Here is a 25,034-nt window from a genome sequence, read left to right as displayed (position 1 = left end):
ATAATGCTGCTGCACAATTGGATTTCCAGCTGAGCAGGGAGAATGCAGCACACAAACATTCATTTTCCACTCGACTTGAGCTGAGCGCGTTTCGCATTTCAGCAAAATTTCAATGCGACAGACAACAGAGACCCAGACAGCATTGTTACGCTTTTGGCCAGGACCTTAACTTGAACGTTCAATGAGTGACATTTATCCTGCGAGGCAACCAGGCAGCATTGTTGGGGCATTCATTTGCGTAATTAGTGGCCAAGTGGCATCCGCAGCCTGGTTGCCAGTTGGCATTTAGCTCCGGCCGCAGCACAAGTGCTTTGAAATCACCGCATCTGCTGCTTGATTATTGGCCGAAAGGAAAAGGAAAAGGCCAGCAGACAGCGGACGTCAGCACAATTGATAGCATACTTCTCCGGGCAGAAGCAGGTGAAGTGGAGAACGATTGAGATCCTGGTCGCTCTATTGCAGTTCTTACCCCACTCCCTAGCCGCAATTAAGCTTTTCCTACTAGAAATAGTTGCTGTAATGATTTTTTGTAAAGTGAAATAGTTAACAAATTTAAAAAAAAAACAATTCTACAAATAAAACATTATTTGTTTAAATAGTCAACTAAAATGTTGATTTAAGCTTTGATTTAGTTAATAAGCTTGTCTTTTTTTATTAAATTATATTGCATTCTTATATAATTTGTAAAGTTTTTGTTAGTTTAATTTAAGCTTCTTTGTTTCAAATTGTTATTTGGTAGTACGTTTATAAGCTTCAATACAAACTTATAGAGCACAAATTAAAATAGTTTTCAGAAAAAGCGAGGTGCTTGACACTACCTCCCCTTCATTACTTAATTCGGTTCTATGGTCTCGGAATAAAATTGTAATTGATTTGCTGTGATTGATTCACTGCCAGAGCAAAAAACTTATCTGGCGGCATTAGGGAAGTATAATTAAATTAGTTTTAAACTGGAGAGTAACTTAATCAACGTGGCAAGCAAGCGGAAAACTTCATTTGTAGCTACCTGCTCGATGATGAGGAGGGAGACGGGAGAAGAGGTGGGAAAAAGGAAAGCTACGTGAGAGTTACAAGGGCACGCACACCAGCACACGGAAAAGCGAAAGCGACAAGAGTGAGGAAAAGCGGAAAAGAGGAAAAACAGCAACAGCAACTAAGCAAAACATGGGCCAAACCAAAACAAAAACACACGATTTGCCGGCAAAATGCACGTGACATCCTTAGAGGAGTTTCGTCGGGTAAGATCCTTCGTCGAGTGCCGAATGCAACTCAACGAAGAGCAACCGAAGCTGCGCAGAATCCAACGAGCGGTATAAAAGCGAGACGCTCGCAGAACTCGGAGCATTTGATTGTCGTCACTCGCAAGGAGAGGTTCCCAACTTGAAACCAGTGCAAAACCGCTAAGGACTGAAAATAAAAGTGAAACTTTAAAGCCAAAAACCACACACACGCACACACACATTGCATACAGTCCTGTGCGAGTGTGGGTGACTGTTTGGCAGTGTTGAGAACTCGTGTTTGTGTGACTTGGCCAAGTGGATTTCTATTTTTTGCTCCATTGAAAGCCAGCTCGTGAAGTGCAGTGATATTATATATATTTTACTGGCGAACACTTTCCAAATCTCGAACAAAATAAACGCCGAAACTCTGGCAATTGCATTCTGATCCTTGGACATGTGGAGCAGGCAGCGTATGCGCCATAAGCCGCTTTGGGCCCTAATATCCTTGACCGTTTTGCTGCTGGTCTTGGACAAAAGCAATGCCAACACGGAGCCCGTTGAGACCAGCACCACATCCGAGCCAGGTGAGTTCTAATTGCTCTGACCACGTGTGCTTCCGTTTGACCTTCGCTCGCTGGGCTCGCAAAAATAGTAAATAAATTATGACGCGGCTCAAACTCAAACTCGGCCACCCCGATGGCCAGGCACTTTATTAAATGGCTTTCCATGCCTTCGCCGCGATTATCACACACGCACAGAGCCGTGAAACAAAATAAATCCGAAAGAAAAGCAGAACCGGAGTAGAAGTGAAGGCGAGCCAGGAAGGGAAACTGCAGAGCGCAAGAGCAAATAACTGGCAGCAAATGAAATATTTCACGGCATCTGCGGCACAAAGGCAATCAAAGCGGGCCGAAAACCCGTGGGCAACCTTAATCCCAATCAGAATCAACAAACAAGCAAGGGCACCGCCAAAAAGGGCCACTGAGGGAAAAGCCTTTTCAAAAAATCATCACTCAAATTATGTTTCTCATGTGTTTCAATTCTGAAAATGTAACTGCGCGAAATGTTTTCTTTAAAGAAACAATTTAAACAGAAAAATGATGAAAAAATAGGAGAACGTTTTAACTTTAAATAAGTTTTGATCATTTTTGTACTGGTGAACATGAGCTATCCAATTTGGCTTTTGAGTTTTTATTTTTTATGTTAACTATTAGAATGTGTCACGTATAGAGCAACTTATTTCAATTACTGCAAACAATTTGATGGATAGATAAAAAATAGTTTTTTAAAAACCCAATTTTTTTTGGAAAAGTGATTTATATTCGGGTAAAATATTTTTATTAAGAGTACATTTTCAATCATCTCATCACAGCGAGGCATGCTGGTTTTCGAGGTGAAACTTCGGAAACCTAACATTTTTTCAGTGCAAACAAAAAAACGTAGAACAAATGAAAAGGTAGCTCGGGCAAAGGCAATTGCACGAAAGCTCGTAATGAAGTATGGCAGGCCGTCTGAGGCTGGTAATAGAAATTAATAGCGTCATGTGTGAGTTTTGCAAAGGGGAAGGAAAAAAGTGGGCAGGGAAGTGGCAGGATGTGGGGAAAGGAAAGGGGAGGAGGTGTAAAGTGCCCGAGAACGACACGCAGATGCGCATAAAGTAATTAATTCACTTCGCCTCCATCGCCATCCCTTCGGCGTCCTTCTAATTTCCCCTAGCATATCGACAGAGCCAGCTGTTGAGCTTTGGGGGTTTGGCCTTCAGGGGGCTTAAAGGACGACGCAGTTTTTTTTCGTTATTTTGCCATATATTGCGACTTCTTTTTTGGCTGTAGGTCCACTTCTGTTGCGCAGTTTTTGGCAGTCAGGTGAGAGGGATGTCAAAAAAGGGGTAACCTTGGCAAAAGCCTGCAGTTTCAATTTACAGCGGTTCAAACATTTGCACGACACAAATAAAAGCGAATGGAATTTAATTTACATGACTCACAAATGGAATCCATTTAATGTTGACTTATGGCGAAAAAGCGAGGCACAGAGAACACTGATGAAATATGCAATAACCGAAGTCGCAACTAAAACTGACAGACCAACAGGACTCCCTTTCGCCCATTTCCCATGTCCTGTCCCATAAATCCTGAGCCACCAAGATGGATGATGACATTGCACATCCACACTGGTGCACACACTTAAAAACATTTATTCCAAACTAATATTGTTCGCTAAAATTAATAAATGATTGATACCATATTAATAAAAAAGTAGAATTTAAAAAATGCTAATGCTATTAAGACTTGAAAAGATTTCGTAGGAACAGTATGTTTTAAAGTATATGCCTTTAAATTGGTTTCAATTAAACAATTAATATTAATAAAATTATGTTCAGTCTAAAAATTATTTTAAAATGAAAAAAGGAGTAAGAAATTTGAAAGACTCCACAAACTTTTCAGTGCACTCGCTCGTGAGTTTCGCAGGCCCATGGTCACATGACTCTTTGCCACATTTTATGTGCTTAGAACAAAGCTGAATCTGCATTATGCATGCAAATGGTATAACTGAGTAACGAACTGTCAAAATCGCAGTTAAAGCAAAAAGTCAGTGTGAAAGACGCCTGCTCGGAAACCGAAGAAGAAAAACCCAATGACAAAAAGTCGCCAGCGCATTATGCATTCGCATTCCTCTATAGAGTATGTGTGCTAAAAGACAGAGATTACTTGACTTTTCCCGGGCTTCCTCAAAAATAAGAAGAGGAAATGACAGAGGACACCCACTGTGTGGGAAATGGGAGTTGCAATGGAAATAGCTACAGGAATAGGAGAAGGAATAAAGAGAATGTTCTTGCCCGCCAGTGCATGAATGATTTATAGGACGGCAGCTGTCGAGATGCCAACGATTATCGGCCATAAGCCAGTCACAGGGACATTTTTACACCCCAGACTCCAGAATAGAAAGCAGTTTTTGGATACGAGCATTTTACATCGCAGTTTATGGTTATCAGAGTTCCTGGAATAAATCCTTTCGCTTAAAGCTGAGTCACTTTCTTCTCACAAGCTTCACATGAATTTTGTTCTGGGTTCGCAGAGTTATTCCTTCTTGGAAAACAATGCTCTTGGGATCGATGAGTGGGAGAATCTGGAACTGCTTCAGAATGGCCACCATCAGCGTTTTCATCTCCTGCATGGCGTACTTTTGACCTACAATACAAAGATGGTATTAGCCCCTTTGGAGTATAAACTGAGATTACCTACCAATACAATTTCTCTGACCAGCACTGAAAGGAATATAGGCATAAGTGTGACGATTCTGGGAATTTTCAGGCAGGAATCTCTCCGGTCGGAACTCTTCCGGGGAATCCCAGTACTTGGGGTTGCGATGAATGTCAAAGACATGAATCACGATCTGAGAGTCCTTTGGCATAATTAGACCATTGGCCAACTCCGTTTCCCGACTGGTTTCTCTTCCCATATCGGGAACGGAGGGAAATAGGCGCATGGTTTCTTTGAAGAAGTATTCCAGGTATTTAAGCTTGCTCAAGCCACTGATGTCCAAGTTGACCAACTCATCTGAAAGAGTTTGGGTCTTGAAAAAGTTCTTACTTATCTCACATCTCAACAAACCGTCTATGTGCTCCTGGATCTCCTGGAAGCATTTCTCTTGCTTGTCGGGATACAAGGACATGTTCATGAGACCAAATATTAGACCTATTGACGTGGTATCGTAGCCTTCGAACATCAGAGTGTCCACTTCCTCACAAATGCCAATGTGATCAATTAGGCCATCCTTCTCAGCGCAAATCAGGGTGTCCAACATGGCGAATCGCTTCTTCGTAAGGAATCTTTAGAAAATACATTAATAACGAATAAAAATAAATTTAATATGATCCTACACATCATCGTCAGCCGACTGAGTGGCTCGTCTTTTATCCAGCTCATCCTCCAGCAAAACTCTCCGCTTCGCAATGATCTCGCTTGAAAATCCATGGACCACATCGAGGGCAGCTGCATAATCCTTGGCTGCAAACAAGTTGAACAGAGTGTCTCCCCACAAAAGCGGGTTACTCAAACGACGGATGAAACATTCTTCTATTTGGCTAAAGTTCTCCCGGTAACGATCTCCCTTCTCGGCCATCTCATCCAATTTGACACCCATGGCGGTCTCTTTAGATTAAAAATTTAAATTTGTCAGATAGAGGGTTAAATATTTGTATGATATATTCAACCCACCGCAAATGCTGTTCAGGGTAAATCTGGGTATGACCTCGTTCAATGAAATAGTTGCCTCGTTTTGGCCCTTGAATTTGTCTAAGAACTTCAGACTCTCCGCTCTAAGGAGTTAAATTTAAATGATTTTAAGCATGATTTTTGTTTTGTTGATTAAACTCACTTGAATATCTCCTGAAACTGGTTCAAAATATTGAAATGGAATGTAGGGGTAAGCATCTTGCGTCGTGCATGCCATTTCTTTCCTGAAATATTCATTAACACAGAAGAACGCAAAGCGAATCAAAGCCGAACCTACCAGTAGATGTCAACAATCCAGTTTTCAAAAATGGGTGCAGGAAATTGTATACTATTCCCTTGTTAATCAGATTGGGATCGTTAAGCACAGCCTCTGCATTTTCAGCATCGATAATGTTATAAATGGCCGTACCCATCCCATATTCAAAATAGCTCTCTTTCATTTGTTTTGCCAGGTCACGAGAGTGATTAAACACACCCGCTGGGAGAACAATTAAATTAATAACAGAGAGATAGAACACAGCAATTATAGATAAGCTAAATTAAGACAATATGTGATTAAAACTCACTGTGATCTTTGCCGTACAAGTCGAAACTGTTGCCAAATATGGTGTTTCCCTTGACCATTGGAGCTATACTTTCCACAGGCTTTCCATCGCTGGTTCGAATTCTTTTCGCGAAGAAGGCAAGGACACAGTAATCCTTGTTAAGATTGAAGAGCCAGTAAAGAAGGACACTTAAAAATCCGACCAGCATCAAGAACAGCATTTTCTAAGAACCGCATCCACCGACTTCTCTCGCGAAACTGATCACTGCGATCACACTCAGCCGGTTTTAGAAACAAACATTACCGGTATAAAAGCAAAACTGATTAGATTGTTTATTGTGTACATTTGTGTGTTTGCTTGAGTGAACTTTTGCCCGAGTTCACAAAAGAATTATTTTGTCTGCGGTTTATACTTTTAATAGATGCACTAAAACAAGTTATATTTGACTATATCATTGACCAGTTTATTATTAGGTGACTAATACACCTTGCACTGCGGAAAAAGGTTATAAGTTCTGTGTTATTTTATTTAAGCTTATACACAATTCTTTTGGTTTGGGAAAATTTAATTAAGTAGCGTATTTAAAATATACAAAATTTACAAGGCAATTCTTCCGTTTGAATACACATTTATATAATTAAGAAGTTGAACTACTTTCGCCTTGCAAGCTTTACGTTTATCTTGTTTTGGGTGCGCAGAGTAATACCCGTATTGAAGACAATATCTTTGGGATCAATTGCTGGTAGAATCTTAAACTGCTTTAGAACGGCCACCATTAGCGTTTTCATTTCCTGCATGGCATACTTTTGACCTATGAATAGTAAAAGATTTCTAAATAAACTAAAACACAAATGAAAAGTAGTTGTTCCTTACCAATACAATTCCTCTGACCAGCACTGAAAGGAATATAGGCATAAGTGTGACGGTCCTGGGAGTTCTCGGGTAGGAATCTCTCCGGGCGGAACTCTTCTGGGGAATCCCAGTACTTTGCATTGCGATGGATGTCGAAGACATGAACGGTTATTTGGGAACCCTTGGGCAGGATCAGACCATTGGCCAGCTCCGTCTCCTTAATGGTTTGACGACCCATAATGGGAACCGAGGGGTAAAGTCGCATGGTTTCCTTCATAAAGTATTCCAGGTACTTCAGTTTACTCAATTGACCCACGTCCAAGTTGGATAGGTCATCTAAAAATTTGTAATAGTTAGGGTTTTCTTGTTGAAAGCATATTTTTACAAACCTTCTATGTGCTCCTGAATTTCCTGGAAGCATTTCTCTTGCTTGTCGGGATACAAGGACATGTTCATGAGACCAAATATTAGACCAATTGAGGTGGTATCGTAGCCCTCGAACATCAGAGTGTCCACCTCCTCACAAATGCCAATGTGATCGATTAGGCCATCCTTCTCAGCGCAAATCAGGGTGTCCAACATGGCGAACCGTTTCTTGGTGATGAACCTTGAGAAAATAATTCATATATGTTTAATAACCATTGAAAAGGAATTATTTATGATCCTACACATCATCGTCTGCGGTCCTGGTTGCTCTTCGGTTATCGAGCTCATCCTCCAGCAAAACTCTCCGCTTCGCAATGATCTCGCTTGAAAATCCATGGACCACATCGAGGGCAGCTGCATAATCCTTGGCTGCAAACAAGTTGAACAGAGTGTCTCCCCACAAAAGCGGGTTACTCAAACGACGGATGAAACATTCTTCTATTTGGCTAAAGTTCTCCCGGTAACGATCTCCCTTCTCGGCCATCTCATCCAATTTAACACCCATGGCGGTCTCTTTAGATATGGTTAGTAATTTTATGTTGATTGTTAAAGTGAGTCATTTTAATACACATAAGATATGGAACCCACCACAAATGCTGTTCAGGGTAAACCTTGGTATAACATCGTTTAAACATATTGTCAACTCATCGTGACCGTGAAATTTTTGTAGAAATTTAAGGCTTTCCGTCCTAAAACCCAAACACTTGATAAGTTTGTTGTTAATTTTTTGGGGGAATTGGTGGAACTCACTTGAAAATTTCCTGGAACTGATTAAGTATGTTGAAATGGAAAGTAGGGGTTAGCATCTTGCGACGTGCGTGCCATTTCTTTTCTGTAATTTATGCAAGTTTAGAAAACTATAAATGCAGTCTAAGACTTAAACTCACCAGTTGATGTCAACAAGCCAGTTCTCAAAAATGGATGCAAGAAGTTGTAGACCAATCCCTTAGTAATCAGATTCGGGTGGTTAAGTACATTTTCAGCATTATCCGCATCGATGATGTTAAAAATAGCAGTGCCAACCCCGTACTCAATGTAACTAGCACCCATTGATTTGGCGCGATCACGCGAGTGTTGAAAAACACCAGCTATATTGTTTAATACGTGTATTAAGATAATTTGTTACATATATGAACTAATTGGAGTCAAAGTTCGGCAATTACTCACCGTGATCTTTGCCGTACAAGTCAAAGTTGTGAGCAAATATAGTTTTGCCCTTTGGAATGGGTGCAATGCTCTCTACGGGTCTCCCATCCTTGGTTTTAACTCTCTTGCAGAAGAAGGAAAGAATATAGTAATCCTTGTTGATCTTGTAGAGCCAGTGCAGCAGCACACTCAAGGCAACAACCAGCCAAAAAACTATCATTGTGAGTCAACCGCGTCCACGAAATTCTCCCACCAAACTGACCACACCGATCGCTGTATTTTGTATTCATTCTCGACGAGCTTTTACTATCAGCCGGTTTTATAGGCAACTATTACAACTCAAAACACAAAAAAAATTAGATTGCAACTGGTGTACACTTATTACCGCTCTGCTAGCAGCGATTTGTGAACGAATTCCCATATAAATGTATAGGGATTGTTTTAATAATTGCACCAAACAACGCATCATTTGATTATACAAAAAACCGGTTTATCTGTGGGGCGTATTGTAATTTTTATCTTCACCTACAAATTTAAAAAACATTTTAAAACAGTTTCCTTTATGCATATTAGGTTTTAAAACATATAAATAGAAATTAAAAATCGCGTATTGACATATTTATTGCTTGGTTATAAAAAAGATGACTAGCATTGAAAATTCAGGGTCAACTAGTCGTGTATTATTAACGTAGCACTTAAATCAAATTGGCACTTAGAGAAGATGTATGTACGTAATCGATACACACTATTTCCGCCTCGCAAGCCTGACTTGTATTTTGTTCTTGAAGCGCAGGGTTATACCCATTTGGAAGACAATGGACTTTGGATCGATAACGGGCAGGATCTTGAACTGCTTGAGGATGACCACTATCAGGGTTTTCATCTCCTGCATGGCGTACTTTTGACCTATGTTGATTGTTAAGAGATTAGCTGAGGAAGCATGAATCTGCAATTATTTTTACAAACCTATGCAATTTCTTTGTCCAGCACTGAATGGAATGTAGGCGTAGGGATGCCGATTCTGGCAGTTCTCTGGCAGGAATCTCTCTGGTCGAAATTCTTCTGGGGAATCCCAGTACTTGGGACTGCGATGGATGTCGAAGACATGTATGTTGATCTGACAACGTTTGGGCAGGATTAATCCGTTTTCTAGCTCAGTTTCTTCAATAGTCTGACGACCCATGATGGGAATAGAAGGATACAGACGCATGGTTTCCCTCAAGAAGTTGTGAATGTGGCGTAGTTTATTCAGTTGACTAAGGTCCAGGTTGCTTAGGTCATCTAAAATAGCTCAGAAATCAGAGTCCACGATTTCAAGGACTATATTTGTGATAGAAACTACCTTCAATATGCTGTTGGATTTCTTGGTAGCAGAGTTCCTGCTGTTCAGCATAAACAGACATGTTCAGAAGGGCAAATACAAGACCAATGGAGGTTGTTTCGAATCCTTCGGCCATCAAGGTGTCCACCTCCTCACAGACACCACTTCTGTCAATCAGACCATCCTTCTCAGCACAAATCAAGGTGTCCAGCATGGCAAATCGTTTTTTTCTTGAGACACATCTTTTATAGAGAAAACAAAGCTTATCAGTTTGGGAATATTATTTCATAACAAACTTACATATCATCGTCAGCCGTTTGGGTAGCACGTCGGTATTCCAGTTCTTCCTCCAGAAGAATTCTACGCTTGGCAATAATCTCGCTGGAAAACTCATGAACCATTTTCAGGGCCAAAGCATAATCCCGCGCTGCAAACAGGTTATATACGCAATCGTCCCAATAGAAGGGATTGCTTAGCCGCCTGGTAAAACCTTCGTCGATTCTTTGGAAATTCTCTCGGTAGCGATCACCCTTCTCTGCCATTTCGTCGAGTTTAATGCCCATGGCAGTTTCTATAAATGAAAGGCTTAATTAAACTTAATTGTTTTTGTTATAAACAATTGATATTCAAGTACCACAAATGCTGTTCAGGGTGAATCTGGCTATGTGGTCTTTTAAGGAGATAACGCATTCATTTTGATCATCGAACTGCTTAACGAACTTGAGACTCTCTGCTCTAAATATGGGAAATAAAGAAAATTATTTCTATTTACTATTATGTTGGTAAGCACTCACATAAAGATCTCTTGAAACTGGTTTAGTATATCCAAATGGAAAGTCCTGGCCAGCATTCCTCGTCTTGAGTGCCATTTTTTCTCTGCAATAAAACATATTAGAATTTGACGTTTCTCCTAAAGGTTTCGCTTTTACCTGATGCTGTCAATACGCCGGTTCTTATGAATGGATGGAGGAAATTGTATATCGCACTCTTCGTTATCAGATTCGGGTGGTTGAGTACGTTTGCCGCATTGTGGGCATCTATAACGTTGTAGTTGGAATATCCCATGGCATAAAGAAGGTAGCTCTGTCCGAACGACTTTGCCAAGTGGCGAAAGTAGCCAAACACTTCGGCTGAAGTAGTCATTAAAGCAGAGAAGTAGAAGCCATAAAAACCAAGATAAGAAGTCCTAGGTCAAGGTTCACCAATTACTCACCAGCGTTTTTTCCATAAAAATCAAAGCAGTTGGCAAAGAAGGTGGTTCCCTTTGGCATGGGAACCAAGCTCTCCAGAGGTCTCCCATCCTTGGTCCGAACTCTCCTGGCGAAAAAGGCCAGAATGCAGTAGTCTTTGTTTACCTTATACAGCCAGTGCGCAATCACACTTATCGCGACACAGAGCCAAAGAACCCAAATCATTTTCGTCGAACTTGATCCGATGGATCCACTCTGAGTACTGTTTGTGTTTTCGGCTCTCAGCTGTCGTTCCACGCGAGTTGTCTCCTATCAACCGGCCAAACAACAAATAATACCCGACTATAACTGATTAGATTTGGCTCTAGAAACATATATTTCTTTTTGTTTGTATGTTGTTTCTCTCAGCTGAGCCAGATTCTAGTTCACGTTCACCCAGTGAGTTTAATTTGCGATAGAAAATAATAATCGATAGCTAAATATGGTTGATCAAGTTATCAACAAACTTAAGATTAAGTTTCTTAAAAATGTATTATAGTTATATTAATACTGAGAACTATTTGAATCTTTGATAGAAACAGCTGAAGGTTTCCACTAACTTTACTACAATTAAATAAGACATTTAAAATTATAAAAGTAATACAACCGAATGAGCATAATTATTTCAATAAACACTAGATGCGTTTCCGCCTCACAAACTTGACATTTATTTGGTTTTTAAAGCTCAGGGTCGCACCAGCTTGAAAATCAATAGACTTTGGATCTGTTAATGGCAAGATCTTGAATTGCTTGAGAATTACCACTAAAAGTGTTTTTACCTCCTGCATGGCGAATTTTTGACCTACAAAAATAAGATCAGAAATAGAATTTTCAAAACATACCGACTTACCAATACAGTTTCGTGGACCAGCACTGAATGGAATATAGGCGTATGGATGTCGATTTTGGCAATTCTCCGGCAGGAATCTTTCCGGTCGAAACTCGAGAGGGGAATCCCAGTATTTGGGGTTGCGATGCATGTCAAAGACGTGTATGTTTATCTGGGATCGCTTCGGTAGGATTAACCCATTATCTAATTCGGTTTCTTCGATTGTCTGTCGACCAATCAAAGGAATAGGGGGATAAAGACGCATGGATTCCTTCACGAAGCAATGAAGATGGCTCAGCTTATTCAATTGACCGATGTTAAGGTTGCTTAAATCATCTGAAAGGTTTAAGAAATCAGTACATAATATTAAAAGACTACAACCATGGTCTTAAATACCGTCAATGTGCTTCTGTATCTTCTGGAAGCAAAGTTCCTGGTGTTCAGGGTAAAGGGACATATTCAAGAGCGCAAATATAAGGCTGATGGAGGTGGTTTCGAAACCCTCAGCCATCAGAGTGTCCACCTCCTCGCAAATGCCAATATTGTCTATGAGTCCATCTTTTTCAGCGCAAATCAAGGTATCCAGCATGGCAAATGGTTTATGTCTAACGACGCATCTGTTTTACAAAGAGAGAAATTTAAGATGGGAGTCTACGTAAAGTGCAAGTTAACTCACATATCATCTTCAGCCGTTTGAGTGGCACGTCGATAATGTAATTCCTCCTCCAAAAGAATTCTACGCCTGGCAATTATTTCGTTGGAAAATTCGTGAACCACTTTAATAGCATTGGCATAATCTTTAGCTGCAAAAATGTTGTATACACAATCGCCCCAGAAAAGGGGATTGCTTATTCTTCTTATGAATCCTTCAACAATTATTTTGAAATTCTCTCTGTAGCGATCACCCTCCTCGGCCAGTTCATCTAGCTTAACGCCCATTGCAGTTTCTGTTAAGGAAAGAATACATGATTAGGTATCAATTATCAACAAGATTGCTTACTCACTTACCACAAATGTTGTTCAGAGTGAAAGTAGCTATTCGGTCTCTCAACGAAACAATGCACTCGTTTTGATCTTCGAATTGGTGAACGAACTTTAAGCTCTCCGCTCTAAATTGATTGCATAAATTAATAAATAAACAATCAAAATAAGACTAACATTACCATGATAAAAGGCACTTACACGAAGATGTTTTGAAACTGGTTTAATATATCGAAGTGGAAAGTCCTTGCGAGCATACCTCGCCGTGAGTGCCACTTTCCTTGTGGCGCCGTTAAAACTCCAGTTCTTATAAATGGGTGAAGGAAATCGTACGCCATGCTCTTGGTAACCAGGTTCGGATCACTCAGCACGTTTCCGGCATTATGTGCATCGATAACATGGAAGTCGGCGAAACCCAAGCTGTAAGAAACATAGCTCTCTTTAAATTTCGTTCCCAGCTCGCGCAAGAAACGGAAAACTTCAACTGAAAAGGGTAATAAAACAGAGAAATCAGAGTAATGTTAGGCAATGTAACCCAAAGTCAAGAAACATAGCTCTCTTTAAATTTCGTTCCCAGCTCGCGCAAGAAACGGAAAACTTCAACTGAAAAGGGTAATAAAACAGAGAAATCAGAGTAATGTTAGGCAATGTAACCCAAAGTCAAGGTTCACGAATTTCTCACCGGAGTTTTTTCCAAATAGATCAAAACAGTTGGGGAATATAGTAGCACCCTTGGGAATGGGAACTACGCTCTCCAACGGCTTTCCATTCTTAGTTCGGATTCTCCTCGCGAAGAAGGCGAGAATGCAGTAATCTTTGTTGACTTTGTACAGCCAGTGCAAGACCACGCTTATGGAAACTGAAATCCACAGAAGCCAAATCATCGCCTCCGAACTGGATCGCTCGAACTCACTCTCAGCACTGTTTTTGGTTTTTGGTTTTGGGTTTTTAGTTGTAGGGTTTTGCTCACCTGAGTTCCTGATTAGCTCTCAACCGGTTTCTCTTTGAGCCATAAACAGTGACTTTGATTGTGTTTGTCTACTTTTTGTTAAGTAGTTGGCACCGAATTTTATCGAGCCATCAAATTACTAGTAATAGCCCAAGTTGAAATGATATCTTCCCTTTGTTGTAACTTTTTTGTACTGGCTTAGGTTAAGGTTTGATTATAATCATGGTATAGCGGTAAAACACCCTTTTTATTGATTTTTTCTTAGAAGCTTTTATAACTAATGGTTTACAGCTCGATTCCCACATTAACCACAATGGACTTCAAAACCTTAAGCCGTTTCAATATTTTTCAACGTGTATTAATTTTTGACGTGTATTAAAAAGTAAATGCATAAAAATAATTTTACCAATACATGAATTAAATGGCATAAAGCTTAGGAATTCCGATTATTAAACTTTCACGGGATGAGCAAATAGTTCATCTATCTGACACATATTTGCTTAATTTTTATTTGTTGAAAATAAAGGTTTAGGAATTCTATAATTTTGTATGCACAAATGTAGGTATTTTTATCAATTTACTTATATAATTACTTTAAAAGATATAACGATAAAAAAACTTCTTTTTAAATGTACCGAAGCTAGATAAAAACTTGAGCTATAAGAACAATATTTGTTTTTTGTTGTCGTCGCTTTTAATCAACTAAGTGGCAATGCCCGATGGTCATGGCACATTTTTGCCATGGAACTTTGTTGCATTTGCATCGACTAATTGGCGATTGAATTTCATCAATTACAAGGAATGCTGTGATTCCATTCACCAGCGCTCTAGTATACCACTCGACCTACTTTCTGACAAAGTACATGACACATTACGGAATAAAAGAAAAGTCGAAAGGGAGAGTAGAGCTGGCAAAACTTTAATTTCCCCCTTTGGCGATTTCGAACAACCGACTAGAGATGGAAATGGCGGAAAATGCTGCCGCGACTTTTTCCTCCTCTGAAACTGCTTGAAATCTTGATTCTCGATTTCGACTCCGTTTCTGCTCGAGTTCCTCCTGCCTTCACCTTCCACCTCTCATGTAAAATTGAAACTTGAACTGTGCGTTTGTGCCACGACCTTCCTGCCTTCCTGGCTTCGTACCGCCCATTCCGCCCCCTGATTACTTGCCTGCATGCCAAATGCATATTGGAAATTTGCAATTTCGATGGCACTCAAAGTCTGGCGTCGTCAAGTGGAAAGTTCTTCCCAGCCAGGCCAAGTTATTAAATTAGATCACATATGAAATATTTATGGCAAGAGTTCCTGGCAGACTTGAAATTGCATTACCTCCAGCCAAGTTAAATCTTTGGGGATAAGTTTGGGTAAACCGTCACTGAGGTAAAAGTCGACTACTAAATCTTGAGTTAACTTCTCATGTTAAGTTGTATTCCCCCTTGGTATTAACACACTGTGTTAAGTGCTTTGAGTTAAATATTGATAAAGTAAAATGTAAAGTTGATGTTTAAATATACTTAATCGAAGATAAATGCAGAACAATTATTCTTGGAAATATTAACAAAAAGGCATTTTACATATTCAAATTAAAATTGCATGTTTTAAGATAGAAAAAATCTAATTTTGATAAAGGGTTTACCAATTTTAACGTAAAATATTGTTCAATTTCTTATTTCTTATACTCTTTTGAAGGGCTTTTTAAGGAAATGTTATTGTCACCGACTTAATAAAATTAAATGGAACTTTGAATTACTCTAATTAAATATGAATACCTTTAAGATTCTAATTTTGAATTAAAATATTTATGGTGATCTTGGAAAATGAAAATATAATAACAAGTTCATTGTTAACAGTACATAAAGTTTTTCCCAGTGCTCTTATTTTCGCTTTTCCATTATCCTTCCACAGATGCCTCGCCGGGCTGCCGGGCGCCGGATGTGCGCTTCACGATTGTCAAGCCGGAAGCGACGACGGAGCAGCCGCTGGCCAAGTTCGAGACCACGCAGGTCTACCTGCCGGAGGACTTCACCACGGCGGATGTGGAGTTCGTGGAGTCGGTGCCGCGGCATCCCAACGAGAACCACGCGGCCGTAATCAATCCGTACTCCCTGGATTTGGGCGATGACCACCTGCACGCTGGCGATGCGGCCGCCAGTTTGGTGGGCGACGATGACCTGGACGAGGAGGACGGGGATCACCATGGCGACCCGGAGGACAAGCGCCTGAATGCCAATCGCAAGCAGGGCAAGAGGCGGCGTGCCGGTTCTGGGCGCAGGCGCAGGATTGAGAACGAAAACGGCCAGACGGGCAGGGGGCGTGGCAGTCGGTACAAGCGACACGCCATCCTCCACGACACGGAAGCCTCTCCCGATACGGATCGCTGGGCAGGCAGCAAACTGGCAGCAGAGGGCGATGTGTATTACGTGCACATAGCCGACATCTTGAAAAGCCGCGAACCCAATAAGGAACTGAAGTCTAAGCTACATAAACTGAAAATGAGGGCCAGACTGAACAAATGCCTGGCGGAGGGAGGAAAGGAGAAGTGCACCAAGCTGCCCAAGAAGAAGTCCAAAAAGAAGGCGCCCACCGAGGAGCAGACCCTCAAGAAGGAGAAGAAGCAGCTAAAAGAGGAGCAGCTGGCGAAGAACAAGAAGCAGTTGCCCGCGGAAGGACCAGCCCCGAAGACCGAGGAAAGGGAGGAGGATCTGGAGCAGCCGGAGGCCGCAGGACATCACCGCCGACGCGGGGACAGTCACGCTGCAGAGCTCGACCAGCGTGACCGGAGCCCGCGTTGGCGTCGCCGCCGCAGCACCGAGTCCAAGGGCGATCTTGGGGTCAAACCAAATCCAGATCCTGACACGGATACGGATGCGGATGCTGCTGTCGATGCGGAACAGGAGGAGCAGCTGCTGCAGAAGTACGGGAATCAGTCGAGCAGTGCACGAGTGGCCCTGTTGTGGCAACGTGTTAAGCGCAAGTCCGGCAAGACCACGGGTGCACTGAGCCGTCCGAAGGGTGGTGGCGACTCCAGCTCGAAGACCACCAGTCGCAAGGACAAGGGTGAGTTTGAGCCCGCTCGGCGGCCAGACACTGGCAATGCCACAGTGGCCAATGCCTATATTGAATTTGCCGTCGCTGTCGCTGTCTCGTTGTCTGTCTGTCCGTCCGTGTCGCGCTGCCCGACCGCACACACTTCCCACGGCGGGAGCGGACTGCCCGCCCCCCAGAATGTCCTTGCAAAGGTTAAAGGTTAAAGGTCGCGAAATAAGAGTATCAGCGGTTGTCTGCTTTTCAATGTTGGCTGTGAGCTACGAACTACAAACTAAAGTTAAACGAGAAGGTTTCGGTTTTGCAACAATGCAATAAAAAATTTTTATTTACATAGCTATACCGGTAGCTTAGAATTTAAATTCTTCTTTTAATAGTTGCCTATTATTCTAAAAAGCATTTTTAATACAAGAAATACAAGTTTGAGTTGTACTTCTATATAAATAATAACGAGAAGTTTATTACTCGCTGTTATCTTCTTATTCCAAAAGATTAAAAATGTTTAGCAATGTTCTACAGGCTTCTTCAAACAATTTTCAACTAAATTTAATAAATGTTAAATATTAAGTTCCCCGCTTCGCTAGTTCAGCTCTCTCGTTTACTACACATTGTCTCTTTTATTATATTTTGCTTCGGAAATATGCATCCATTAAAAAGGAACTCAAAACATGCATATTATAATAAGTATACGCCTCGTTAACAATAAAAAAGCAATCCCCGCTAAGCCCCAACAAAAAGTATACGCCCCGTAAGCCGTAAAAAAGGTATACGCCCTGTAAGCCGTTTGAAAACAAACCTCATACCAACTCCGAATCCCCAGACGGCTGGCTAGTAATTTCAGCGCTTCATCATGCTTTCAAGCTTTATAATGTGGCAACGTTTTGACAATGTCCACCGGCGAATATCGAAACTGCTTTTGCAAGGGCATTTCAAGCAAACACAGCACACATGACTACACACGAACACCCAACACCCAACACCCAACACCCAACACCCAAAACACCCAAAACACCCAAACATTAACGGAAGTTGAGAGCGGAGGACACACCGAACATACTCGTAAAAGCTAATCGCAGTCACAGCCAAAGCCACAGCCATCGCATCGCATCGCATCGGATCCAGCCATATAGCCATATAACCATATATAGTACAGCCACATAGCTCATCCCCCAGCTAAATCACACCTGCACCAGGCACCTGTGCCAGAATTTTCAACCCTCTCTGACGGCTTTTCATTACCCCATTTTCGCCATCGGTGCTGCGTGGTCATGGTTTATTTGCTAGTCCATATCTTTGTCGTGGTTAGAGTTCAGAGTTCCCAGCTCCCAGTTCCCAGCTCCCAGTTTCCAGTTCCCAGTTCCGAGTCAAGAGTTGTCCGTTGCCGGTTGGCCCTTTGTTCTGGCCGGAATGATTTTCCTTTTGGCTCCTTTGTTTGCCTTGAGTTCGGGATCGTTCTTGGGTTCCTGCACCGCCTTTGTCCGCTTTGCCTTTACTGCTTCCCTTCATCCTTTTTTGTTTTTTTTTTGCCTATTTTCTATTAGCCGGCATAATATTATCTTTGGTGTTATCTCTGCCTTTTCACATCCCCCCCCATCACTCTTTATTTTTTAGCTGCCTTTTGATGGGGTTTTGCCGGGAAATGAAGTTGTATCCTGTTAAGTGGCCACTTCGCCAGCCTTCTGGTTTTCTTTTAATGCATATCTAAGCACTTGGAGCGGCCCATTGAAGCTTTTCAGCTGGCAGCACTTTTCGCACGTCTCGTGGTTTCTTGATAGCCGCTCCTCATGGCTTCAACGTGGCTTAATGTGTGTGCCCAAGAGGCGCACTCGAGGATTTTGCACTTTCGGGAGCGCTTGGAGTCGAGTTTTGGGTCATCTTAAAAGGGGCATTAGGATCGCCAGCACTTCATTAGCATCTTTGTGCGGCATCTTCATCTCAATCTCCATCTGCATCTCCATCATCATTTCATTCGCATGCCGTCATTCGACGGCTCATTAGATGCTTGCTCTATTTGCTCTATCCAATCCCCTCCGAACGTCTATCTACCCTCCCCCTGTTTCTTGGCATGGTACATTGCCCATCTCACGACGCCCACACCTTCTGCTCTTCTCGTCCCGAATCGAAAACGCAGGTATCTACGACGAGGAGGCCGGCTACACGCCCATCCACCCGGACGATCCGGAGTTCGAGGAGGAGGAGGAGGAGGACGAGGAGGTCGACATCCTGCAGCAGTTCACCGAGGTGTCGGAGATCCGGTTCCCCGGCGAGATCGGGCCCATGGGGGATCGGCGGCTCTGCAAGATCCGCTGCGTCAAGGGCAAGTGGGTGGGTCCGCTGTGCGCCACCAACGAGGAGGGTAAGTGAGCCACCACTGCACCACCTGCACGCCATCACGCCCACGACAATGCACCACTTAATAGCCGTACTGAAGTACTCACAGATACAGATACTTAGTTGCAGTCGCAGATACATAGCTCCAATTACAGATACACTTAAGCCACACACACAGTTGCGAATCCATTTAATTACGTGCGCAAATAAAGACAATACAATCAGTACACAAGCGAAAGCAGCACACAATCCGATTGTTGTTTCATTTTGACCCAATTGATATTCTCCCCAATTAAAGTTACACGGAGGAAATCTTACACTTTTTTTCATTCCATGAATATTTTATTAAGCTGCTATGAATTGCTACCTGGATACAATTATCGTATAGCCTAGCCACAAGAAATTAAAGTTAAAATTATTATATCATTATTTGTGTACAATATTCGGAATTTACAAGTTTTTTTGAACACTCCACCTTAAAGTGAAAGGACCATAATCTTTTTAGATTTATACTTGGTTATTGGTTTGTTATTAAAGTTTATTTTTTAATTTCGCTTATATTTAAAACTTAATCACAATAATAAAATTTATATAAAACAACCTTTAATATGATCTACAATAGTTTAAGATGCAATCCAATTCCGTTGAAATATTTCTATAATGTGAAGATTGCTTAAAATATACAAACTGCTGTTTTTAATGAAAACAGAATCAGATTAATATTTAAAACAAATTTATTATTAACATACCTGGCAACAATTAGCTATACATCGGCTCCATTAAAATCGTCTAGAAACACTTTTTAAAAAAATTTATAGTTTATATATTCTATCTTTAAACTCACCTCAACCTATTATTATGGGATCTTCGAACTCAGTGGAAATTAGTAGTTGCCATACCAAAACACTACCTGCCAAGGTTTTTGGCGTAGAAAATACAAGAATAACATAAGTGATATTTTTTCCCCGCGCACCGATATCTGAACATATATCGCATCCCCAGACGATAATGGCAACGTGAAGTTCCAGCCGCTGTACAAAAGCTGCCACGTGAACCGGATTCCGTCGCACTTGCTGCTCAGCTACCGCAACATTTCAGTGGTAAGTGGTTAGGGTCGACGATCCTTCAGCTGGCTGCCGCACCACAACCACCACCACCGAACCACCACTGCCACAGCACAGAAACACACACATACATGCAATGCACACGCACACCGGTACACCAAGAGCTCGTACATGCATACGTTTTGTAGATTTCCGGAGATTTCCTGCGACCAAGTATCGATTGCTTTTGCGAATGGGGATCTCAGCTCCGATTTAGATACCGACTTCGATCTAGTACTTATGTATCTGAATCTCTATCTGCCTGCGCCTCTGCCTGTCTACTCTGTCTTCTCGCACCTGTCTATCGCTCTATCCTCATCTCAGCCTGAAAATCTCACCAATAAAATAAATCTCAATTCTCAATTCTCAATATCGCAACTATCTCAAGACCAGCGACCAAAGCCATCTGCATGCTGATGCTCGAGCGAAATCGGGCTAAACTCAAAACGAAAACGATTCTCTACAGTATTTTGGTTTTTTCTGGTACTCTCTGATTCTCTCTCTTGCAGACACCGATCCCACCAAATCGCGGCTGGCGTAAAACGCGCTTATCCAAATCGACACTTCTCTCAAATACAGAAATTGTGAGTCGTCGTTGTAGCTGTTGTGTAGATTGCACCCACAGTAAAACCCACAGCCAGAGCACCAAAAATAAGACACACACAGAAACACACACAGATACCCTCCAACACCAGCAGGGAGCGAATGCCAGTAAAAAGATACAAGTCGAAAGTCACAAGACCTACAAGATACAAGATACAATTTACAAGATACACATAGAAACTCGCACACGGAGATTGCCGAACGCGAGGAACTGCACGCCAGAGCAACCAGCGCCACTTTCCCAGTTCGCGGGCAAAACTGAATTTTGTTAGATAACTTTCTCCACTTTCTCTCTCTCTCTCTCTTTCTCTCTATTTGCTTTCTCTCTCACCCTCTCTATCTGCACCCTTTCGCTTTCCCCTCACCGCTTGCTCGCGACTTGCCCCTTGCCACAGAATGTGGGATGGGACCTGCCACATGGACACTCCCTGCAGGCCCGCTGCCAGGAGCTGGGCATCTACAAGCTCCTGGGCGAGTCAAGGGTCCTCTGCTCGAACGGTTTGTGGGCCCCGAGAATGCCAAGTTGCGTCCCCACCACCGTGTTGACCAACTACTCCGAGGACAGCGCTCCCTCGATCCGCATCAAGATCTTCAACGGCTCGCACTCCTTCGAGCCCTCCGGCGTGATGGCCGTTCCCCCGCACAGCACCGTCCTCATGGACTGCATGTATCCGAGGGTCAGGGGCACCCCGGAGTGGAGCTGGACCAGCTGGTACATGCAGTACCCCACAGGTGAGTGCGGACCCAATACTTCTGACACCCAAGGGGATTAAGTCTAACAATCGTATATCACTTGGAAACATTTGATGAGTTAAAATTAAAGCTTAAAAACACAGTGATTTACAAGTGGAAAATGTTTTCCGAGGAAAATGAAAACATTTATATTGCCTGTGCCTCGTATTTAACTTTGCCTAATTGGCATTGCTATGGAATTCCCCTTTTCGCTCATTTCTAAGCGTAAACAATAAGAGATTTAACTAAACAAACAAAATTATTGTTCAAATAATATTATAGCAAAACGGATTTATTTAAGCACACAAAATATCAATACATCTCACTTTTATAAGTGAAACAGATGAATCCACAAATTGTACGAGTATAAGTAAATAACAAGGGAAATACCTTTCTACTTCAGGATGGTCACCTGCCCAGGAGGAGAAGGCGGTGCGCTACCGACTGAGCATCAAGAACATCGAGAACAACGACTCCGGAACCTTCACGTGCACCTCGCCGCGCGGACTGACCAACAGCATTGCCGTCGTGGTGGCCACTTCGACGTGTCCGCAGCTGACAGAGCCGCTGGCGCCGCTCAAGCTGCGCCTGGAGGGCAACAAGCTGGGCCAGCGGGCGCACTACGAGTGCCCCGAGGGCTTCCGGCTGGACGGCGCTTGGAACGCCACCTGTCTGGCCTCCGGCAATTGGTCATCGCCGACGCCGACCTGCCATGCCATCCAGTGCCCGCGCCTGGAGCTCGACGACCCGCACCTCAGCCTCATCGAGCTGAACACCTCGGCATGGGGGCGGGCGGTGTTCAAATGCCAGTGGGGCTTCAAGCTGACCGGACCGGCGCAGCTGGACTGTGAGCCGTCGGGCGTCTGGAGTGGCCCCGTTCCGCGTTGCAAAGGTGAGCGATTGGGGTGGTGATCCACCAACTATGGGAGTACTATATGAGTAAGTGGGAGAAGGTGGTTCCTCTGTGGAAAATGTAAATAAAAGAAGTATCCTTGAAATGTTTCTCTCACATCAAGATTTTTAGAAATGTTACATCTGCCCTATAACCAGATTATTAGGAAAGAACAAGTATTTTAATTCATAATGGGTTATGGCCAGGCAAATTTGCATTACTTTTGCAAATGTCCTCAAAATATGAAATTTTCAGGACAATCTAAATTTATAATGATCTAATCCCTAAAACTATTAGACTTAATTACATTTTATCAAGCCACAAAAGAATGAAATAAAATTAGCATTGAATTCAAATATACGGAGTGGGTAAAAATGAACGAAGCTATAACCCTTTTAATCCTCCCAACTGAAACAATTTGTTAGATGTATCAAATAAATCTCTTGCAAAGGTGTCAAAAAGTAGGCTATAAAAATATAATTATTAAAAGTCCGATTTTAAATGCTTAAGTTTTTGATAGCTTTCATAATAAATATTCCATGTAGTTATCAGATATCAAAAGATTTGTGTTACTAACACCCTTTCTTGAATTCCCTCTACCATTCGTTCACGCATCGACCCCCGTCCGCAGTCATTCAGTGCGTGATGCCAGTGGCGCCGCTCAACGGGCGCATCGGGGGCACCAGCCTGAGTCAGCGGCGCCTCACCGTGGGCGCACTGGTCACGTTCAGCTGCAACGACGGGCACAGCCTGGTGGGCGAGTCGAGCATCATTTGCACGGAGAACGGACAGTGGTCGCACTCGCCGCCATTTTGTAAGTAGACTCGCTACTCACCCACACACTCACTGACATAGACACGTATTCGCGTGCGCTGCGAGAGATTGCCGGCGTACCGCTTCACCGCTCCACCGTTCCACCGCTCCTCCTCCTCCTCGTGGGCCCGCTCACAGACCAACCCAATTAATGACTCTTGTGTTGTATTTCCGCCGAACAAACGACCGATCTCGATCTCGATCACGATACCACGAATCACGAATCATCAAAAAAACATACCTGATATCCGATACCTGATATCGGAAACTACTCGATATCTGATATGATTAACGATACCGATCACGATACCGATAACGATACCGATAACGATACCGATACCTGATACAACCTGTACACGCATCACATGCCCACTGACCATCCACGCTCTCAGGCAAGTCGCAGTGCCCCTATCCCGGCGATCCGCCCAACGGCCTGATAGCTCCGCTCAAGTTTAACTACGACGCCGGAGACTACCTGAGCGTCCAGTGCCGGCCAGGATTCGTCCAGAGTTACGAGGGTCCGCCCGAGCGGCCCAAGTGCCAGCCGGATGGCCGGTGGTCCGGTCCGATGCCCAAGTGCAAAAGCTACGAGGAGGTGTAACCTCCAGAACGAAGTCGAAGTCGAAACCCAAGGCGAAAGTGAAACCCGTAGACCCGAAAAGCCAAGGATTCGCCGCCAAGTCAGCATTACGGATCCTCCATCTGAGCGGATGCTGCGACTCCGAACACAGATCGAAACCGAGTGATATTTAGATTAACTTAGTGAGAGGTATCAAAATTAATAGATATTTTATCAGATAGGTTCAATTCAAATCATTAACTCTTATGTGGCCCACGAACTTTTCCGAAAACTCTCCTTTCGAACGCTTTTCGAACTATGTACTCTTAATAGATCCAGTCGATCAGGCACTCTCTCCTCAGATATTTGTTCTTCAGATTGAGAAAAAAAAACATTGCGCTTGCATTTCATTATGAAGAATCCTTGTACTAACACTAAACTATTTAATGAGATATTTAATCAACAGCTGCGTACAGGTATTTATGTATTACGTACTATATTCTGGTTGCAACTCAAAGTTACATAAATGTAAATGTTTAAACGAAAAACTAAAAACGAAAAACGAAACGCAAAACTTACCCACAGTGCGAGTATATATATATGTATACAGATTAACAATTCTATTCCACCATAAAAATGTATTACCCCAAACGAATGAAGAGATTGCAGCAGCAGTTGTTGGACGAGTGTTGATTAGTTAGGAGCTAAGAAATGCCAAGAAGATTAAAGCCCCGAATCGAGGGGTCCCTGAAAGCCATATCCCTTAGTGATTCCATTTAGAGCTGAGGAGCACAGGTATTGCATAGTGTATTGTAAGCAGCTGCAATCTGCGTGTAAAGAAGAGACCGTTTTAAAATAAAGTACGAATATTGTGTAAAATGCAATCCAAAGTCTTTAACTGTCTCTGGGATTCGCTACGCGAAGGAGTAATATATATCCGCGGGCTCAGCGCGAAAGTGTGCCAAGGAAAGCCGTGTGCACGTGTTTTCCTTTCGCCTAAGCCAGTTGCTAATGCGAGCACAGGAGCAACATCCCCGGCAGCAACATTTAAAGCAGCAACATCTACAGCGGCAACATCCACTGCAGAAGCCAAAGTAAACAGTTACTTCATAAATGTGTGCTGCACTGAAAGAAACACTCGTGCAACTCAAGAAGAACATTCCCAATATTTGTTTTACAAATTTATTTTATATCTAAATCTTATAGTTTAAAAAGTAGAAATG

At 42.5% G+C, this 25,034-nt stretch overlaps 4 protein-coding genes across 5 annotated transcripts; 1 reads left to right on the top strand and 3 right to left on the bottom strand.

The window, feature by feature from the left end:
- The first annotated feature begins 1,115 nt into the window (after positions 1-1,115).
- LOC108090399 (locomotion-related protein Hikaru genki) lies at positions 1,116-24,695 on the top strand. 2 transcript variants are annotated; one of them, XM_017189046.2, is made up of 9 exons: positions 1,116-1,804; positions 15,639-16,790; positions 18,910-19,134; positions 20,112-20,209; positions 20,722-20,796; positions 21,211-21,547; positions 21,951-22,439; positions 23,071-23,253; positions 23,645-24,695. In XM_017189046.2, the coding sequence occupies exons 1-9, from the start codon at positions 1,675-1,677 to the stop codon at positions 23,851-23,853; spliced, it is 2,898 nt and encodes a 965-aa protein (XP_017044535.1). In that variant the 5' UTR covers positions 1,116-1,674; the 3' UTR covers positions 23,854-24,695. The 2 variants fall into 2 exon arrangements, with proteins under 2 accessions (XP_017044535.1, XP_017044536.1); XM_017189047.2 differs by lacking the exon at positions 20,722-20,796 and having other exon boundaries at positions 1,119-1,804.
- On the bottom strand, positions 4,178-6,267 carry LOC108090402 (probable cytochrome P450 4p3). Its single transcript, XM_017189052.2, has 8 exons — positions 6,022-6,267; positions 5,733-5,933; positions 5,598-5,679; positions 5,438-5,538; positions 5,101-5,371; positions 4,832-5,049; positions 4,463-4,777; positions 4,178-4,408 (listed from the first exon to the last, which is right to left on the bottom strand). Exons 1-8 carry the CDS (start codon positions 6,218-6,220, stop codon positions 4,248-4,250), a joined length of 1,548 nt encoding a protein of 515 aa, XP_017044541.1. The 5' UTR covers positions 6,221-6,267; the 3' UTR covers positions 4,178-4,247.
- Positions 6,548-13,209, bottom strand: LOC108090401 (cytochrome P450 4p2-like). The gene is made up of 22 exons (XM_043208341.1): positions 12,986-13,209; positions 12,812-12,912; positions 12,480-12,750; positions 12,200-12,420; positions 11,825-12,139; positions 11,754-11,776; positions 10,959-11,244; positions 10,675-10,875; positions 10,540-10,621; positions 10,380-10,480; positions 10,046-10,316; positions 9,767-9,987; positions 9,391-9,705; positions 9,171-9,330; positions 8,446-8,648; positions 8,166-8,366; positions 8,029-8,110; positions 7,867-7,967; positions 7,521-7,791; positions 7,242-7,459; positions 6,874-7,188; positions 6,548-6,811 (listed from the first exon to the last, which is right to left on the bottom strand). The coding sequence occupies exons 1-22, from the start codon at positions 13,120-13,122 to the stop codon at positions 6,651-6,653; spliced, it is 4,257 nt and encodes a 1,418-aa protein (XP_043064276.1). The 5' UTR covers positions 13,123-13,209; the 3' UTR covers positions 6,548-6,650.
- Positions 13,206-13,695, bottom strand: LOC122320124 (probable cytochrome P450 4p2). Its single transcript, XM_043208325.1, has 2 exons — positions 13,467-13,695; positions 13,206-13,387 (listed from the first exon to the last, which is right to left on the bottom strand). The coding sequence occupies exons 1-2, from the start codon at positions 13,666-13,668 to the stop codon at positions 13,326-13,328; spliced, it is 264 nt and encodes an 87-aa protein (XP_043064260.1). The 5' UTR covers positions 13,669-13,695; the 3' UTR covers positions 13,206-13,325.
- Positions 24,696-25,034: the final 339 nt, after the last annotated feature.

The sequence above is a fragment of the Drosophila ficusphila genome, unplaced genomic scaffold (genome assembly GCF_018152265.1).
Source record: "Drosophila ficusphila isolate 14025-0441.05 unplaced genomic scaffold, ASM1815226v1 contig_414, whole genome shotgun sequence".
Lineage (NCBI taxonomy): Eukaryota > Metazoa > Arthropoda > Insecta > Diptera > Drosophilidae > Drosophila > Drosophila ficusphila.
Note: the sequence above shows the minus strand (reverse complement) of the source record. Positions and strands in the feature narration are given on the sequence as shown.

Excerpts from the sequence above, each read along its gene's own strand:
- LOC108090399 (XM_017189046.2), top strand. The coding sequence starts at position 1,675 with ATGTGGAGCAGGCAGCGTATGCGCCATAAGCCGCTTTGGGCCCTAATA. Across the intron at positions 16,791-18,909 it reads CACCAGTCGCAAGGACAAGG|GTATCTACGACGAGGAGGCC; the intron begins GTGAGTTTGAGC and ends TCGAAAACGCAG. Across the intron at positions 19,135-20,111 it reads GTGCGCCACCAACGAGGAGG|ACGATAATGGCAACGTGAAG; the intron begins GTAAGTGAGCCA and ends TCGCATCCCCAG.
- LOC108090402 (XM_017189052.2), bottom strand. The coding sequence starts at position 6,220 with ATGCTGTTCTTGATGCTGGTCGGATTTTTAAGTGTCCTTCTTTACTGG. Across the intron at positions 5,680-5,732 it reads TGGATTGTTGACATCTACTG|GAAAGAAATGGCATGCACGA; the intron begins GTAGGTTCGGCT and ends TGAATATTTCAG. Across the intron at positions 5,539-5,597 it reads CAGTTTCAGGAGATATTCAA|AGCGGAGAGTCTGAAGTTCT; the intron begins GTGAGTTTAATC and ends TTAACTCCTTAG.
- LOC108090401 (XM_043208341.1), bottom strand. The coding sequence starts at position 13,122 with ATGGCGTACGATTTCCTTCACCCATTTATAAGAACTGGAGTTTTAACG. Across the intron at positions 12,913-12,985 it reads CAGTTTCAAAACATCTTCGT|AGCGGAGAGCTTAAAGTTCG; the intron begins GTAAGTGCCTTT and ends CAATCAATTTAG. Across the intron at positions 12,421-12,479 it reads CAAACGGCTGAAGATGATAT|ATGCGTCGTTAGACATAAAC; the intron begins GTGAGTTAACTT and ends TTTGTAAAACAG.
- LOC122320124 (XM_043208325.1), bottom strand. The coding sequence starts at position 13,668 with ATGATTTGGCTTCTGTGGATTTCAGTTTCCATAAGCGTGGTCTTGCAC. Across the intron at positions 13,388-13,466 it reads TCTATTTGGAAAAAACTCCG|TTGAAGTTTTCCGTTTCTTG; the intron begins GTGAGAAATTCG and ends TACCCTTTTCAG.